Raw genomic sequence first — 19,025 nt, forward strand, 5'->3', positions numbered from 1 at the left:
GCAGACCACGGTTAAGCTTCCCAACTTTGGTAACTGTCCCCCTGATGTGTAAGTGAATGTGACTGTCCTTATTCGTAGGAAACACACACTGGGCACAAAGCGACATGATGTCTGCGACCTACTTGCATAGTTCTAGTTCAAGGAGACCCAGGGCAGAGTTCAGCATTCAGTTCTGAGCTGGAGAAGCTTCAACTAAGGAAGGCCTGCTCCCCGTCAAAGCCAAAAGGTTGGTGGTTGACTCTCCCCACCTCCTGTCCCCCCACAGGAGAGGGAGACCCCCAACCCATGAGAGTATCCAGAAGATCTGGAGCGCACAGACTGGACCTTGAGCGGAAATGGAGGACGGTATGGCCCTCTATGACCCCGAGGCTGAGGTTCTTCCCAGCTCCATCTAAGCAGACGCCCAGCTGGGGCGGCCGCTGGGAAAACAGGCCCGTTCCCCGGCCGGGCGGGCTCTGATGGCCCAGCCCTTTGCCCTGGAGAAGCGCTGTGGCCCTAGCTGGCCGCCTGGCCCTTCAAGGCCCAGAGGCTTTTCAACAGGTAGGGCAGACTGGCCCGACCAAGACAGGAGGGGCCAGAGTCCGGAGCAGGAGAGCTGGGTTCCCAGCCTGGCGTCCCAACCTGGGACTGGGGCTCAGGTCGGGCTCCTCTGAGCCTCAAAGCTCCCTCCCCCACCCCGTCCCCCACTGCCTAGAGGAAAGGCCCAGAGACAGCTTCAACCACGTGCCTGTCCCCTCACCCTCACCTGGGCCAGCAGCCAGGGCTACCTCGCTGGAGGCGTCGTGGAGCCACCTGAACGCCACTGCCCCTGTTCGTGGGGTCAGCGACTCAGGGAGAGGCCGCCCTTCGCCTGCCTCCCAGGTGGGATGGGTCAAACGCGGCTGCTCCGGGGGAGAAGCCTGGAATCCCAGCCTGCTCCCCGCACCCTCGGCTTGCACCCGAGCCCAGGGCCCCGCAGAGGTGTGAGCTAGTTGCTTACCTGGAGCAGGAGGCGGCGCCGTCCACCAGACCCCAGGGCGGCAGGGAAGCGGTCTCTGCGTCTTGTTAGCGGGATCCTTCTCCTGTTGCCCCTCACGCCCCGCCCGCCTGCGCAGTGGGGGAAAGCGGGCCGCAGCTGCGCCTGTCGGCCCTGCGGGGCCCGGCTCCTCCACCCCGCACACCTGGGCCAGGTGCCCAGACCCGGGAGGCCCGCCCCGCCAACAGCGGCCCGTGGAGGCGTGTGCGCCCGGAGAGCCGCTGGCGAGGGAGTCGTTGTTCGGGCGCCGGGGCGCTGCCCGCGGGCCCAGGGCGAGGCCGGCGCTGGCGCGGGGAGGCTGGAGGCTGCCTCCCTCGGCCGCGCGGCGCCCCTCACCCGCGCCCCTGCACGTGAACCCGCGCGCCGCGAGAGCCCGCGCGGTTGGGCGCCCACTTGATGGTGTCTCCAGCTGGTCAGGTTCCCGTCCCCTCTTCCCTCCAGAGACCTCACAGCAGTGGCAGGTCAGCTTCCCGGCCCTTCCCGTTCTGCGGAGGGCTGTCCGCACCTCTTCTGAAACTGTCTGCGGGCTCTTGCCGCCGCCCTCATCCCTCTGTTCCGTTTCTCCCCCAGCAGCTCCGCTCTCCACACCGCGCCACAACGGTTAACAGCATGGGCTCCCCGCGCAGAGGCACGTCGGCCCAAAGCCGGCCCCGCACCACCAGGACCCAAACCGAGCCCTCCTTAAACCAACTCCCTTGCTGAGCTGGTGATTAATCTCTATCCAAAACTTTATCCCCTTTCTTATACCCTCTGGCCTCAACCCTGTGCTAACTTCACACTAATCAACCAGCGTCAGATGACTACAACAGCTGTTGTCAATAACGTTGTTAATGTGCTAAAATTGCTATCACAGATACCATTACCACACAAACTCAGGGTGCTTCTCCAGGGCAAGATGAGTTCACAGACCCCTGAGCCATGGGCCACCCGGCCAGAGAACCCTAAACCAGAGACACCTTGACTCCCGAAACTACCATTCATCACAGAAATGATTAATCTCAGCCTCTCTGTCCTTCCCCTTAAGAAACCACCTGGAGTGGATCTGAGGCTTGTCTCCACTCCGTTGCTTGGGGCCTGCAATAAACACTGTAGTTCCTTCACCACAACCTGGTGTCAGCAGATTGGCTTTGCTGCACGTTGGACGAGTGGACCTGAGTTCGGTTCGATACAGGACCCTCTCACTACAGGCTCAGTGCTGGCCCTCAGTGAACAGATAGTAAGCAAATCAGACGCTTTCAAAGTCTCCGTTTCCTCGGCTTTGCTCCTTCCCCTCTCCTCTCCCCCAGCCCCTCTGCATCCTCCTTCCTCCTGCCCTGAGGCTGGCACTCACTCACCTGCCTGCCCGCCCGCGGCCCTAACCTGGCTGGCCCTCCCTGCTCAGCAGTCGGTCTCCTAGACACCCAAGCCCTTATTCTCCTGAACTGCATCAACCCTGCTTCGTGCTGGAGCTCTCCCACGGTGGAAATGGACCCTCCCGCTGCAGCCGGCTTCACATAAGCACGCACACGCGCGCGCGCGCACACACACACACACACACTCTCTCTCTCTCTCTCTCTCTCTCTCTCTCTCTCTCACTCACTCACACAGAGGGGGGGGGTTTGCAGGAGAGCAGATTAAAGGACCATCTTTCCCTCCCCAGCAGCACCCAAGCAAGGACATGAGGGTCAGGGGACAGGTATGCTTTATTACTTAGTTCCCACAGGTGATCATCCCACAGCACGAATCAGACCACCCACCTGCACTCATTTACACTTTACAAAGAACAGGTTAATGGGATGCAGGGCAGCTTCCACAATGACCCAGCCCCGAGGCTACAGGGCCTGAGAGAACACTTCTGCTTCGAGGCCTGGTCATTCCGGGCCCCCACCGCACCCCACTCCTCCAGACTCCTGACCTCAGAGGAAAGAGGAGACGCTGGGTCTCACGCTAAGCGCCAGGGCCCACAGAAGAGAACTGGGGAGTCCCCAAGTGGTAATTTCTCCCTTCCCACGGCCCAGCCTCCAGATGAAGAGAATAAGGCACAGTCGGTGGTGGAGAGGGAACAAAGCCAAGAACCTGAGCTGAGGACGGGCATCCTCAGACCACAGCCCGGCTCTTCCTTTCTCCCAGGCAGCTCAGTCTGGGGCGGATAGAGCTGAAGGTGGCAGGTCCACCCAGAAGACTGGGTCTGGGGACCCTGGCGAGAGGAGGCATGGCCCCCGGCGTTCTGCCCCACAGGCCTTGACAGGGAGTCAGGGGGAAGGCCACATGGCTCCTGCCCACTTTCCCCTGGTCCTCAGGCCAGCCCGGATCCCGGCGGGCACTGTCGGCCCTACCGAGGGTTCAGCTCCGGTAGCTCCTGAGCAGGTGCCCGGCGATCACCAGCCTCTGGATCTCACTGGTGCCTTCATAAATCTCAGTGATGCGAGCATCACGGTAGTGCCGCTCGGCTGGCATCTCTGTCACGTAGCCCATGCCACCCAGGATCTGCATGGCCTAAGGCGGAAAGGAGGGGCTCAGGAGGAGAAGACCCCCACTCGAGGGGAAAAACAGGACAGGATCAGCCGGGGGAGGGGCAGCCAGCACACTCACTGCTACTCAACCCTTGGGACCTCCCTCGCCCAGGCACCGGGGGCACTCACCTGGTGGGTGATGGCAGTTGCGGCCTCCGATGCAGCCAGCTTGGCCATTGCGGCCTCCTAACCACAGGGGATGGTGGCGTCAGAAACTCGACCATGGGCGGAGCTCCCAGCACATGGCCCTCAGCAGGGTGGGCCTGGGGGAGCCACCCCTTGTAGCAATAAACCCACGGGCCCAAGGAACCAGGACCCCGCCCAGATGTTTCCCTCAGTCCCTCCACCACCAAAGCTCTGGGCCGTGCCCAGGGAGACCCCAGCCCCACGGGCACCTTGATGAAAGGCCTCTTGTTATCCTTCAGCACCGCAGCGCGCCAGGTCAGCAGCCGGGCACTCTCCAGGGCCAGGGCCATGTCCGCCAACTTGAACTGCAACAACCCAGTCCCACCCCGGCAGTCGGTGTTTGCCCTCCCTCCCCTCTCCCTGCAAGACAGGAGGGAGGAGGGCAGAGGACACGGGAGCAGGTGAAAGCCATCTGGGAGGCAGAGCGGAAAGGCCAAAACTCTCTCCCTCCGCGGCACCGTGCCTCGTTACCTGGATGACCTGCAGCTTGGTGAGGGGCGCCCCGAAGGCCGTGCGGTTCTCGGCGTAGTTCACAGCACAGTCGAGGGCAGCCTGGGCGATGCCCAGGGCCTGGGAGGCGATGCCGATGCGGCCCATGTCCAGGGTTTGCTGTGAGGACCGCCCTGTCAGTGGCCGGCCAGCAGGGCCCCAGGGCCCCCGCCCCCGCGGCTGGGCTCACCATGGCAATCTTGAAGCCCATCCCCGGTTCCCCCAGCAGGTTGTCCTTGGGGATGCGACAGTCCTCGAAGATGAGGTTGGCAGTAGATGAGGCCCGGATGCCCAGCTTGTCTTCCTTCTTCCCTAGCGTGAGCCCAGGCGTTGGCATGGGAACCAGGAAGGCACTGATGCCCTGGAGGCCAGATGCGCCCAGTGACTTTTTCACCTGCTCGAGGCCACGCCCCTCACACAAACCACCACAGCCACCAGCTCCTGTCCCTTCCCTCCACCTCCCTCAGAACCTCGCGGTGACGCCCTCTGCCGGCTCCTCTGGGGAAGGCGCCGCCCGGGGAGGGAGAGGGACAGGGACAGCGGCACGTGCCCCAGAGCAAGAACAGCTCCATCGGACCGAGGAGGTTTGGATCTAGAAACTCTGAACGTCTCACTGACCCTCTCTCCGGGGTCCCCACCTTGTTCTGCAAGGACCTGTCCGTGCTGGCGAAGACCACGGCGGCCGAGGCCTCCCAGGAGTTGGTGATCCAGGCTTTGGTGCCACTCAGGACCCACGAGTCACCGTCTGCCCAGGCAGTGGTGGCGGCGGCCCCCGCGTCGCTGCCGTTCCCTGCCCCACACGCAGACTCAGAGTCCACCGGCGCCTCCGCCCTCCGAGGGCACCGCCACCAACTCACCCGGAACCCAGCCTCACCCCTGGCTGGTGAGCCAGACCCGGGTCCAAGGGATCAGGGTCTGGCTCCTGAGAGAAGGCTCAAGGGCCGCACCGGCTCCCACAGCTCTCGGGGTGGGGGGATGGGGGGGATGTGACAGCTGGGTGTCTTCAAGCCAAAGGGACCCCAGGGCCCAAGTCCCTCCCTCCCAGCTCAGCCGAGGCGAGCTCGGGCTCTGTGGAGATCCCAGCAGCCAGAGCTCCACCCCAGGCCCTCACTTCTGCCCTCCTGCCCCGGGAGGCAACGAGCAGCTAACCCAGCTCAGCACCGGCCCCAGCCTGAGTCACCCCGATTCTGAGGGGAGGGGACAGGGGCAGACCACTGTCCCACGGTGATACCTGGTTCACTGAGGGCAAAGCAGCCAATTTTGTCACCACTGGTGAAAGGAGTGACCCACTGCTTCTTCTGCTCCTTGGAGCCAAACTTCAGGATAGGCCCCAAGTAGAGGGACTGGGGGGACAGTGCAGAGTGGTCGGAGGCCTTCCAGCCCAGAACACCTGCCCGCCCGCGTACCCACCCCCAGGCCTCCTCTCTCCAGAGGCCCACGCAAGGGACCAGGTCCAGAAGTGGTCAGGGGCAGGGAGCCAAGGCCGGGCCTTGCCCCGGATGTGGGGCTGTGTGGCAGAGGGCCTGCCCCCCACCCACAGGAGCTTCCCCTCCACCGGTGTATCCAGGGCCCAGGCGCGAGACTCACGTTGTTGACGCTCATGATGACTCCAGTGGAGGCGCAGCCCCGGCTGATCTCCTCCATGGCAATGGCGTAGGCCAGGTAATCGAGGCCGGCACCGCCAAACTCCTCGGGCACATCCATGGCCATGAGCCCCAGCTCACCCATCTTCTTCACCTGGCCCCAGGGAAGGATGTCATGGCAAGGGCAGCTGCCAGGGGACGGTGCCCACCCTCTCCACCCCCAACCCTCCTGCCCCTGAGCCAGTGCCTGCAGAAACTCAGGTCACATGGCCACATCCACCTACCCCAGGACCCCCGAGGCTGAGTCTGCAAGACAGCACCATTCATTGAAGCCGTCCTGTCCCCACATTCCGCCCCAACTCTACCCTGTGTCTACAGACACAACCAGTGAGCAAGCAGAAGGCACAAGAAGGCTTTAGGGGCCTCTGAGGTAGGGAGCAGAGCAGGGCAGCACAGTGCCACACAGACCTTCTTTCAGTCCCTCACACGTACCACACTTCCCCTCCCCACCACAGGGCCTTTGCACATGCTGTTTCCTGCCAGTGATACCCTTTATCAACTAGTTATTATCTCCTCCCGTCCTTGGGGCTCAGCTCAAGCATCGCTTCTGCTGCATGGCCATCTCTGACCTCACTGAGTCAAATCCTTTAATCACACGCTCCTGCAGCATCTGTGCCTCTCCTTAGTGGTGCTTGCGCAGCTGTAATTTCACACCTATTCACGTGCTTGTTCTGATTAAGGTCTCTCTCTGTGACCACGAGGGCAGAGACAGTGCAGTTTTGTCCACTGCTATATTCCAATGCCAGTGAAAGAATGAATAAAGGGGAAGAAGCTTGGAATTTTTGACTTGGAATACCAGTGGTGGTCATCGTTAATTATCAATGCCCAACACTGAAAAATGCTTTATGTGTACTCTTCAATTTGAGTCTCGCCGAAGCTCTGTGAGGACAATGCTGAGTCAACCTCATGTCACAGGTGAGGAAACCGGAGCTCAGGGAGGTGAAGCAACCAGTTCGGGGCGGAGCTTGTAAGTGGTGGGGCTGGGACTGAAACCCAGCACTGACTCCAGGACCTCAACCAGCTCAGACCCTTCAGCAGGTTCCTAGGACAGATTCCTTACCCTCTGTCAGCCTGCTCCCCACCTGGGAAACAGGGACCACAACAGAACCTGCGTAGCTTTGAGAAGAAACAACTAAAACCAATGGCCTCTACGGAGCAGGCTGGGGTAGAAGAGGGACCGTTGCTTTTCATTAGAAAATCATTTTAGGACTTCCCTGGTGGCGCAGTGGTTAAGAATCCACCTGCCAATGCAGGGCACATGGGTTCGAGCCCTGGTCCGGGAAGATCCCACATGCTGCGGAGCAACTAAGCCCAGTGTGCCACAACTCCTGAGCCTGCGCTCTAGAGCCCACGAGCCACAACTACTGAGCCCACGTGCTGCAACTACTGAAGTCCGCGTGCCTAGAGCCTGTGCTCCATAACAAGAGAAGCCACCACAATGAGAAGCCCGAGAACCACAACGAAGAGTAGCCCCCGCTCGCCACAATCAGAGAAAGCCCGCGCACAGCAACGAAGACCCAACATAGCCAAAAATAAATAAATTTATAAAAAAGAAAAAAAAAGAATCCACCTGCCAATGCAGGGGACACGGGTTCAATCCCTAGTCCAGGAAGATCCCACATGCCACGGAGCAACTAAGCCCGTGCACCACAACTACTGAGCCTGTGCTCTGAAGCCCACGAGCCACAACTACTGAGCCCACGTGCTGCAACTACTGAAGCCCACACGCCTAGAGCCCGTGCTCCACAACAAGAGAAGCCACCACAATGAGAAGCCTGCGCACCGCAACGAAAAGTAGCCCCCGCTCACCGCAACTAGAGAAAGCCTGCGTGCAGCAATGAGGACACAACGTGCCCAAAAATAAAATATAAATAAATTCATAAAAAGAAAATCATTTTGTCATTTGTATCCTGTAACCGTGTTCTTAGACTATGCTGACTTCAATGAAGCAAATCAGTAAGAATGTCTGCCATATTTTCTCATTTGTCTATAATTAACATTACTTCTGTGATTATAAGTTTGATTCCCCCCTTCCCCAAACAGTACTTACTTCATAGAACTGTTTTAAGGACTAACTGAGACAATATATATATAAAATGCTGAGCCCAGTACCTGGCACGAGGTGAGTGATCAGTGAATGGCACTGTTTAAAAAATTTTATTGAAGTATAGCTGATTTACAATGTTGTGTTAATTTCTGCTATACAGCAAAGTGACTCCGTTATACATCTATATAGTCTTTTTCATATTCTTTTCCATTATGGTTTATCACAGGATGTTGAATATAGTTCCCTGTGCTATACAATAGGACCTTATTGTTTATCCATCCTATATATAATAGTTTGGATATACTAATTCCAAACTCCCAATCCTTCCCTCCCCTTGGCAACCACAAGTCTGTTCTCTATGGCTGTGAGTCTATTTCTGTTTTGTAGATGGCTTCATGTGTGTTGTTTTTTGTTTTTTGTTTTGCGGTACGCGGGCCTCTCACTGCTGCGGCCTCTCCCGTCGCGGAGCACAGGCTCCGGACATGCAGGCTCAGTGGCCATGGCTTACGGGCCCAGCTGCTCCACGGCATGTGGGATCTTCCCGGACCGGGCACAAACCCGTGTCCCCTGCATCAGCAGGCGGCCTCTCAACCACTGCGCCACCAGGGAAGCCCCACGTGTGTTGTATTTTAGATTCCACATATAAGTGATATCACATGGTATTTGTCTTCCTCTGACTTACTTCGCTTAGTATGATAATCTCTAGGTCCATCCATGTTGCTGCAAACGGCATTATTTCATTCTTTTTAATGGCTGAGTAGTATTCCATTGTATATATGTACCACATCTTCTTTATCTATTCATTGGTCGATGGACATTTAGGTTGTTTCCATGTCTTGGCTATTGTAAATAGTGCTGCTATGAACACAGAGCTACATGTATCTTTTCAAATTATAGTTTTGTCTGGGTATATGCCCAGGAGTGGGATTGTTGGATCACATGGTAGCTCTATTTTTAGTTTTTTAAGGAACCTCCATACTGTTCTCCATAGTGACTTCACCAATTTACATTCCCACCAACAGTGTAGGAGGGCTCCCTTTTCTCCATATGCTCTCCAGCACTTATTATTCATAGACTTCTTAATGATGGCCATTCTGACCGGTGTGAGGTGGTACCTCATTGTAGTTTTGATGGGCAGTTCTCTAAGAATTAGCAATGATGAGCAAGTGAATGGCATTTATTATCATTAAGTGACTGATAAGTTCTTGTCTTGACAGTGATGTCTGGGAGGAGGGGCACTGGTGAATCTGCTGAACTTCCATAATGATTTGTGTCCCTCCACGAAACTGCTTGTTTGATTCTGCCTTGAGTTGTTCCCATGGGAAACTCTTGTAAGACTCTAAGCTTGGGGTGGGCCTGACTGTGCCCAGGGTCTCCCGTGTAACACAGGGGAGGAGATGGCCAGTGCGTGGGAGGCAGAATGACAGCCCCTCAAAGACGAGCACGTCCTAACCCCCGGGACCTGTGAATATGTTTCCTCACGTGGCAAAAGGGACTCTGCAGGTGAGATTAAGAGAAGGATCGTGAGGTGGGGGGGCTTCCCTGGATGATCCAGGGGGGCTAATGTCATCGCAGGGTCCTTGTAAGGGCAAGACGGAGACAGGAGGGGCAGAGAAGGAGATGGGACAATGAAAGCAGAGGCTGGAGGGACTGGGATGCTGGCTGGAGGGGTGGGCGTCATGAGCCAAGGAATGCAGGCGGCCACTAGACGCTGGGAAAGGCAAGGAAGTGATTCTCCCCTGAAGCCACTGGAAGGGACGCAGGCCTGCCCACACCTTGATTTTAAGCCCAGAGAGACCCACTTTGGATTTCTGCCCTCCAGGAACTGTCAGACACTAAATGTGTACTATTCTAAGCCACTGAGTCTGTGGTAATTTGTTACAACAGCAACGGGAAGCTAGTACACAGTGATAAGTGGGACTCAGAGCTCCCAGGGATGTGTCATTTCGAGAATCGCTTAAAAAAAATTCTGTGGTCACCGCGCACCTGGGGCCAGCGGGGGTGATGCTGCTCGAAAAGCTGCATCATTGCAGCTGGTGGGAATCAAGGAGGGGGCGGGAGTGGAAAGTAGACAGTGGTTTAGGCAGGGTTGTCTCTGAACACGGCCCGGCGACTCACTAAGCCCTGTGCCAGCACAAGCGTGGCCTCAGAACAGAGCCCCCTTTTTTTTTTTTTTAATTTTCTTTGGTTTTTGGCTGCACTGCACAGAATGTGGGATCTTCGTCCCCTGACCAGGGATCAAACCCATGCCCCTGCACTGGAAGCGCAGAGTCTTAACCACTGGACCGCCAGGGAAGTCCCAGAGCCCCTTCTGAACCCACACTTAGGGCCTGCAACAAACCTATTCCAGGGTGGAATAGTGTTTTATGGGGAATGCCTGTGCTGGGTCAGGAGCCAGGGTCGTATTCTACCAGGTGCCAGAAATACGCAGGGTCCCCAAGATTCATGCTCAGGCCTGGACAGGAACCCCGCTGAAGTGCTTTCTCTGGCCAAACAGCAAGAGAGACTGAGCTAAAAAAAAAAAGCCCCAATTGTCTCACCCTACACGCGCCACCCAGCTTCCCTGGACACTAAGACCCACCCCCTCTTCAGCCTCTATCTCCAGTACACAACCCTGGGATAAACGACAGATCAGCCGATCACACCATGACACCATTTCACCCCAAGAAACAGAACGGGAACCAAAATTCCCAGATGGAGTGTAGGCAGGACAAGGATTATCCCATTTTCCTGTTACGGAAGGGGGCTCACGTGCAGATGGTGCCAGTCCCGGGACACCTGGATGGGGAAGCCAGAACTCCCGGCACTCGTCTCTACACCACACCACTGTCCTCTGACTCTCCTGACAGTTCTCTCTGTCTGAATAAAAAGCTGTAGGAGTTCACAATGACTGCACCCAAGCAACTTCACTAGCATGCTATTTCCCCCAACCCTTCTCATTCTGAAGTGGATCTCGAGATTTCTGGCAATATGCCATGGCCAGCTGCAGGAACATTCTAGAAAAAAATTGGAAACATGGACTTCCCTGGCAGTCCAGTGGTTAAGACTCCATGCTTCCACTGCAGGGGCCACAGGTTGGATTCCTGGTTGGGGAACTAAAATCCCACATGCCGCACGGTGTGGCCACAAAAAAAAAAAAAAAAAAAATTGGAGACAATGGCAGTGGAGAGGAGAGACAGTACAATCAAAAAGAAGAAGAAATCAGGGACTTCCCTGGTGGCGCAGTGGTTAAGAATCCACCTGCCAGCGCAGGGGACACGGGTTCGGGCCTTGGTCCAGGAAGAAGATCCCACATGCTGCAGAGCAACTAAGCCCGTGCACCACAACTACTGAGCCTGCACTCTAGAGCCCGTGAGCCACAACTACTGAGCCCACATGCCTAGGGCCCGTGCTCCGCAACAAGAGAAGCCACCGCAATGAGAAGCCCGCGCACCGCAACGAAGAGTAGCCCCCACTCGCCGCAACTAGAGAAAGCCCGCATGCAGCAACGAAGACCCAATGCAGCCAAAAATGAATAAATAAATAAATAAATAAACTTATATTTTAAAAAAAAGAAATCAGAAACAAAACAAAAAGCAGCAGCACACACACACAAAAAGACCGCATGTTCAGTTGTATAAATCATTCCTGATCTAAGCATGTTGATGGTAACTGGCTAACAGCTGCCAGGCTCCCTAATATTTTCCCCTAGCAGCCTGACCTTCAGAGCGACCTCAAGGGGAACCCCTCAGAGCTGCTACCCACGGTGGTTACTCTCGGCCCCTTGTGTCTGTGAACCAGGAGTCCAGACCTGCATCCCTGACTGGGCCAAGCCTGGTGGTCTCCAAACTCCCAAGAGAAAATGTGAGAAAGAGAAGGACCCCTTTCCTAGCAGAGTGAGCCTTCAGCACCTGCTGCCTTCATATTTGGGACACATTTAGAGGACACTTCATATAAAAATAGTGCTTTTAAGTCACTTCTAAAAGCTCACATGTTTAAAAAATCAAATTTGTCCCAGGACAAAGTCCCAGGGAGTCTGGGACTTCCCACCAGGGAAGTCCCAGACTCCTTTTAGAGAATCAAATTCCCTAACTTGTTGAAAATTTGTTGCTTTATTCAAGGGGAAGGGGCCACGGGAGCCACCTCCCCAGTTCCCACGCTGGGTCAGTGTGTGCTAAGTGCTGGGACAATAAGGACACTCAGGATGACTTAACCATAAAATTCAAGTCCATAAAGTTCAGCAAACATCTGCTGAATGCCAAGCACTTACGGAGGGCAAGGAGGTCGGGGCGTGAACAAGACCAATACGGGCCTTAAGGGAGGCAACTGTGGGAAATAACTGTTGACACAGGATACACACCATCACGTGACAAGCACACCCAGAGAATTAGGGATTATGAATGAACACTCCTGAAACACAGAGAGATGAATTCTTGCCGGGAGAGGTGAGAGGCAGTGCCATTCAGGGGACACTTCCAGGGTGGAATTCACAGAAGTCTGTGCACATGAGGAAGAAGAAAAATGGACTATGATTTGAGAGGTTTCTATGCAGTTAACTACCATCTGAGATAGGGCAAGAGGACGAAAAGCAGGTTTTGCACCTGATATATTAAAGTTACTCAATAAGGGACTTCCCTGGCGGCACAGTGGTTAAGAGCCCGCCTACTGATGCAGGGGACTCAGGTTCGAGCCCTGGTCCGGGAAGATCCCACACGCCACGGAGCAACTAAGCCCGTGCACCACAACTACTGAGCCTGCGCTCTAGAGCCTGTGAGCCACAACTACTGAGCCCATGTGCCACAACTACTGAAGCCCGTGTGCCACAACTACTGAAGCCTGTGTGCCACAACTACTGAAACCCGTGAGCCACAACTACTGAGCCTGTGTGCCACAACTACTGAAGCCCATGTGCCACAAGTACTGAAGCCCACACGCCTAGAGCCCGTGCTCCACAAGAAGCCACTGCAATGAGAAGCCTGAGCACAGCAAATGAAGAGTGGCCCCTGCTCACCGCAAGCAGAGAAAGGACCGCACGCAGCAACGAAAACACAACGCAGCCAAGAATAAAATAAAATAAATTAATTTTTTAAAAAGTTACTCAATAAACATTCACTGAGTGAAGGAAAAGAAACTGGGTTCAGTTTCATACATATAAATATGCACATGTAGGGACTTCCCTGGCAGCCCAGTGGTTAGGACTCCACGCTTCCACTGCAGGGGCCCGGGTTCCATCCCTGATCAGGGAACTAAGTTCCCACAAGATGCTCAGTGCGGCCACAAAAAAAAAAAAATGCACATATACATTTCCAGGTTCCGGAGTCCAAAGCTGGTTTGGAAACACCATTCTATTTCCTATTTCCCTTTATAACATAAAAGCATTATAAACTCATAACTATTTCTTTTTTTTTTTTTCTCGGGGGCAGGGGTTAGGTTTGGACACAGAAAGAGTAAAGTTCCGCTTAGATTACAAAACAAGCCATGTGAGCAGAAACTGGCACTAGCTTTCCACCTCCTTCGTGGCCTGCCCACCTCTCAATTCTCCCCTTGACTCTTCCCCAGTAAACCCACTTTTCTTGGGGGAAACAAATTCTTCAGGAAAAAAATATTAGAAATCACTAACTAGGGACTTCCCTGGTGGTCCAGTGGGTAAGACTCCGCACTCCCAGTGCAAGGGGCCCAGGTCGATCCCTGGTCGGGGAACTAGATCCGCATGCATGCCTCAACTGAAAGATCCCGAATGCCGCAACTAAGACCCGGTGCAGCCAAAGTAAATAAATAAATTTTTAAAAAGAAGAAAAAAAAAGAAAGAAAGATATCACTAACTAAGCATCTCCTGTAGGCCGGTGGGGTCGGGGGGAAGCTCAGAGTCTACATCTGGCTCCTCCAATCCCAGCTGTGTGACTGCTGACCAAGAAATGTAACCCCTGGCTTCAGTTTCCTCATCTGAAGACTGGAGATCAATGAAGTAACTGCCTCAGGGTGTTTTGTTGAAGATTTAATGGATAAGCACCTGGAATACAGTAACCCTCAAATGATAGTTACTCCTGTTATTATTACTATGGTCATTTTAAAACACTAGTGGACACACAGCGCAGGGAGATCAGCTCGGTGCTTTGTGTCCACCTAGAGGGGTGGGATAGGGAGGGTAGGAGGAAGGGAGACGCAAGAGGGAGGAGATATGGGGATATATGTATATGTATAGCTGATTCACTTTGTTATAAAGCAGAAACTAACACACCATTGTAAACCAATTATACTCTAATAAAGATGTTAAAAAAATTAAAAAAAATAAAACACTAGTGGTATTATTTTTAATTTTGCAACCTGCCCTATTATCCCTGTGTCTACTGCTTTGACCCTTCTGCCTGTTTAAGCCCTGGATTCCCTTCTGTAATGGGGGGAGCTGAGCACTACCCACAATAACAGAGAGTGATAAAAGCAAAAAGCCAACCGGCCTCAATCCTTAGCGAAGGGCAACATTGAGCAACCTCTGCATCCCATCAGCCACCAAAACGACAGAGTCCAGTTTGTGTGGGGCAGGGGCAAGATCAGAAGATCTATTTCTCCCCAAGCTCTAAGACCTCAGGCAATTCCTACAACTGCTCCTACATCCTCTAGACAAAGGAAATAATAGCAGGACTCCTGATAACCTAACCAGATTACAGATATGAAAACACCTGTCCAAGATCAAACCAAATAAATGCTATCACTACTCTGAGCTAGGTCATGCATCAGCAAGTCTGGACTGTGCAGCCTCCGGGTGCCAGAATGTGTCAGAAGGTAGGAAGCTGATGCTTTTGATCTCTTCCTTCCACATCCATTTCTGCCACTATTTAGTGGCAGGATCAATCTGCAACCTTCCCCGCCTTATAAAGCAAGTAAGAGATTACAAAGCCAGAGGACTGGTGAAGAGTTGGTTGGTAGAAAGCCTGTTTCTACTGCCAGTTTTCTTGCACAAAGCAAGTCTATGTTTGTAATATAATAAGTATTATAATTTGAGGGAATATAGGAAAAATAAATCAAGTGGTCTGTCATTTGGCCAGAAAAGCCCCAATATACAGCCATGTCTTGGACAACTGCTCTGAGGGCAGCACCAGAGTGTGGCGGTATGGAGGATACAGGGGTAGTTTAGGCCCTTGGCGATAATATTCCCGATTAGAACAGGGCTTCCCAGCTGGGCTTCTGGGACAAGCACGTGGCTAGGGGATGGAGCAGGGTTTTGGAGCCAATCACACCAGGTCTACTGGTCCATAGACAGTATGCCTTGGAAAATCACTTCACCTCTCTGTGCCTCAATTTTCTCAACTGTAATAAAAATAATAATAGTATTAATAGCTTCTGGTTTTCAAGTACCAGGCACCATGAACTTGACATATGTGATCTCCCACAATCCTTGCAAGCATTCCAGGAAGCCAAATGGAGATTAGACGTGCAGCTGGGGATGCCCTCAGGACTAAATGAGATGACATGATTTCAATGCTTAACACCTAAACGTTGCCCAACTAATTTTGGTGCTCAGAATGCCACTTGCCTACCCCACTTTGAGCTCCTTGGGTATTCCCACAGTCCAGGCACAGTGCCCGATACACTGTGAACACACAACATTCACTAAGCTGGAAAAGTGGCCCCAGAGCCTATGAGGCATGTGAATGGTGATCACAACTCCTGAATTCCTCAGACTGGAAAACAGGCATGGAGAAGAGGCCAGACAGATTGGCTCTTTCACAAGTTATGTACTCAACAAATATCTATTGAGTATACTGTGTGCCAGACATCTTGCCAAGCCAGGGGATGGAGACAGCAGGAACATCTCAAACTTGTCGTTAAAGATGGAGTGATACAACGGCACGGGGAGGAGGGAACTGACTGGGATCTCAGCAGCCGGCAGAAGACAGACTTGGGTTCAAACTTTAGCTCTGTAACTTATTAGCTCCATGACCTTGGGCACATTTAATCCTCTCATCAATCTGAGTTTCATCAACTGTACAAAAGGGTATGTAATAATGGCACCTTCATCTCATAGGACAGTTTTAAGAAACAGATAAGCTAGGGACTTCTCTGGAGGTCCAGCGGTTAAGAATCCGAGCTTCCACTGCAGGGGGGCGCAGGTTCTCTCCCTGGTCGGGGAGCTAAGATCCCGCATGCCACGTGGTGTGGCCAAATGAAAAGAAACAGGTGAGCTAACCCATCGGAACTTAGGACAATGCCGAGCACGTGGTCAGCATTTTATAAGCATTAACTATTACTATCAACACAACGCCCAGTACGTAGTAAGCATATCAACCATCCACCATTATTACTGTTATTCCAGAAGTTACATCCTGGCTATAGGCCTCATTCTGGACAAGGGAAACCTCCAGGGCATATTCTGGGTCCCAGGACCACCCCCCACCCCCCACTTAGGGTTCCTTGATTGCAGTCTCCGTGCCTCTGGATGTCACTGTCACCAATCATCCTGGAGCTGATGGTACCTGTACTCTTAAACTCTCACCTGAGCCGCCGGGAAGCGATGTTCCTTGTCCACCTGGGCCGCGATGGGAAAGAGCTCCTTCTCAGCAAAGTCCCGGCATGTCTGACGAAGCATCTGGTGTGTCTCGGGCAGTTCCACAGACTGGTAGATGGTATGTAAGCAACGCCAGTCCCGAGGCCGGAGAGCTGCCAATGAGAAGAGTAGTCAGTGGAAGGGGAACGTAAGAGGTCTTGCGTAGTAATAATAATAATAATAATAATAGTGATCCACTAACTGGGTGGTTCTCCACCACGGATGACTTTGTCCCCCAAGGGACATCTGGCAATGTCTGGAGACATTTTTGGTTGTCTCAACCGAAGGGTAGTATGGAGTGGGTAGAGGCCAGGAATACTGCTAAACATTGTATAGGACAGATACCATGACAAAAAATTATAGGCCCAAAATGTTGATAGCGCTGCTGTTGGGAATAGCACTGAATGTTTACTATGCTTGCTAAACACTTTGTACAACAATCCCACTCAATCACCAGTATAACACCAATAATAGTAAGAGCACAGCTCTGTGACCTTAGGCGAGGATCCTAACTTCACAGGTTTCTCTAAATGTGGAGGACAGCAGTACTCAGCTCCTGGGCTGGGAGGATGAGATACTGACTGTAGCACTTAGCACGGGGCCTGGCAGGCCCCAAGGAGGCGCAAGGAGCAGCCCAACTGGAGCAAAGGCCGCGCGTTGCCGGAGGGGCACCGCCAGCCCGCCTGCGTCAGGCGAGAATCGGCCTCCGGGTCCCACGCCCGCCCGGCCCGCCCCGGGCCGGAGCGCACTCACCTCCGCGGACGGGGCCGCAGGCCCGGGCGAGCAGTGTGGCGGCCATGGAGGACGGAGACCGGCAATGGCACTGAGCTTCTTCCAGGCGACCTCGGACCGCGAGCGCGGGTTCCGGCGCGGGGCGGGGGGCGGGGCCTGCGGGGCGGGGCCGGCGCGCGCTCGCTCTCCGGGGGCGGGGCCTGCCTCGGGTCCTCCTGAGCCCCGCCTCCCTCCCAGGAGATAAATCAAACTGTCCGGTGTTTGGGGAAGTCTCCGAAATCGGTTTCAGGCCGATCCTAAAGCTCTTCGAGGTGGGGGCCCCATCTCTCCTAAAATCCAATTCCGTGGCCTAAAAAGCCCTATCTGGCCTTCCCCCGCCTCCCTCCCCGGCCCCACGCCCACCATGCTCTTGCTGTAGCCTCACAGGGCAGCTTTTCTCTAATACTTGTAGCTGGTTCCTGCCTCCAAACCTTTGCAGTCACCGTTCCCTCAGCTGGAACTCTCCTTCCCTTCACTCGCTGAGGCCTGCCGTGACCGCAGGAGGCCAGTGTTTCCCCCCACACACTCTCCATCCCGTTGTTTTATTTATTCCTGGCACGTAGCATCTGAAATCTTATCAAGCCCCCTGTAAGTCTGAGCGCCAAGAGGGACAAGGGTCTTGTCTTGCGCTGGTGCTCATTATGTAGACATGGGGAGTTGGGTTGCTGGGAGGCTGTGCAGGTGGGGTGGCACTGCTGCTTCCCTGTTCCATTGTGGTCCCACCGTCTCACTCCCAACTGGGGGGCAGAGCCCCCCACCCCACCCCTCCACCGGGATCAGGGGGCACTGGTCCTTAGCGTCCGTCAGGACGCCTTCACCCTGCCCCCAAAACTACGGCGATTTCACTTGCCTGCCAAGGGTCTTGCATGGGCACAGGTGTGAGTCAGACTTCACAGGCTCCAGACACCTCCCACACGCCCCCAGGAACCCAGTCTCTACAGCTGCCTTTCTTCCCACATAACTCAGCCAGGCGTCTGTCCCCAGCACTGACCCACACGCCAAAAGTTCTGTCTTCCTTCAAGATCTTGCTCTGCTTCCTGCAGATCTATTAAAAGATGCGGCAAAGTCTTTCAAATGTTACCTTGCACTTAAAAGAAATGCATTCAGGGGCTTCCCTGGTGGCGCAGTGGTTGAGAGTCCGCCTGCCGATGCAGGGGACAGGGGTTCGTGCCCCGGTCCGGGAGGATCCCACATGCCGCGGAGCGGCTGGGCCCGTGAGCCATGGCCGCTGAGCCTGCGCGTCCGGAGCCTGTGCTCCGCAACGGGAGAGGCCAAAACAGTGAGAGGCCCGCATACCGCAAAAAAAAATTAATAATAATTAATTAATTAATTAAAATATAAGTAAATTAATGGAGCCAAGATCTCAGCTTCATTAATAAATTAAAAAAAAAAGAAATGCATTCAAAAGAAAGCCTCTAAATCCACAGTACTTTTACTGTCGTTGGCAAATGCTCCGAAGTTTCCTCACCTTTCATCACTCTACCTGGGCACCAGGAAGAAAAGAGCAAGAAGCAGGAGAAAGGGGGAAATGAGTGATGTTTGTGGGCAGAGGCCAATAGGCCTTCAGGTGCCACAGACCATCTAAACCAGACTTATTTTTAACTTGTATTGTTTGTGAGCTTAAACATAGATGTAAGTTTTATATGAAAAGTATACAAGTTTTCCAAAAGAGACACAAATCAGAAGATGGTTGCAAGGGGTTGGATAGAGGGAGGGAACGGGCTGCAAACACCAGGCACTTGAGGGAACTTTCTGAGGTGATGGAAATGCCCTGTATCATGATTGTGATCATGTATCCATTTGTCAGAACTCATCAAACTGTACTCTTTTTTTTTGGTGTTTTCGTTTTTTGGTTTGTTTT

The 19,025-nt window shown here is 53.9% G+C and overlaps 1 protein-coding gene across 1 annotated transcript; it reads right to left on the reverse strand.

Annotated features, from left to right (window-relative positions):
- Window positions 1–2,685: 2,685 nt before the first annotated feature.
- Window positions 2,686–17,597, reverse strand: ACADS (acyl-CoA dehydrogenase short chain). Its single transcript, XM_079942877.1, has 10 exons — window positions 17,147–17,597; window positions 16,343–16,506; window positions 5,770–5,919; window positions 5,414–5,525; window positions 4,821–4,972; window positions 4,373–4,543; window positions 4,165–4,302; window positions 3,903–3,998; window positions 3,637–3,693; window positions 2,686–3,490 (listed from the first exon to the last, which is right to left on the reverse strand). The coding sequence occupies exons 1-10, from the start codon at window positions 17,190–17,192 to the stop codon at window positions 3,338–3,340; spliced, it is 1,239 nt and encodes a 412-aa protein (XP_079799003.1). The 5' UTR covers window positions 17,193–17,597; the 3' UTR covers window positions 2,686–3,337.
- Between the last annotated feature and the right edge of the window lie 1,428 nt (window positions 17,598–19,025).

This window comes from Stenella coeruleoalba, assembly GCF_951394435.1.
Source record: "Stenella coeruleoalba genome assembly, chromosome: 14".
Taxonomy (NCBI): domain Eukaryota; kingdom Metazoa; phylum Chordata; class Mammalia; order Artiodactyla; family Delphinidae; genus Stenella; species Stenella coeruleoalba.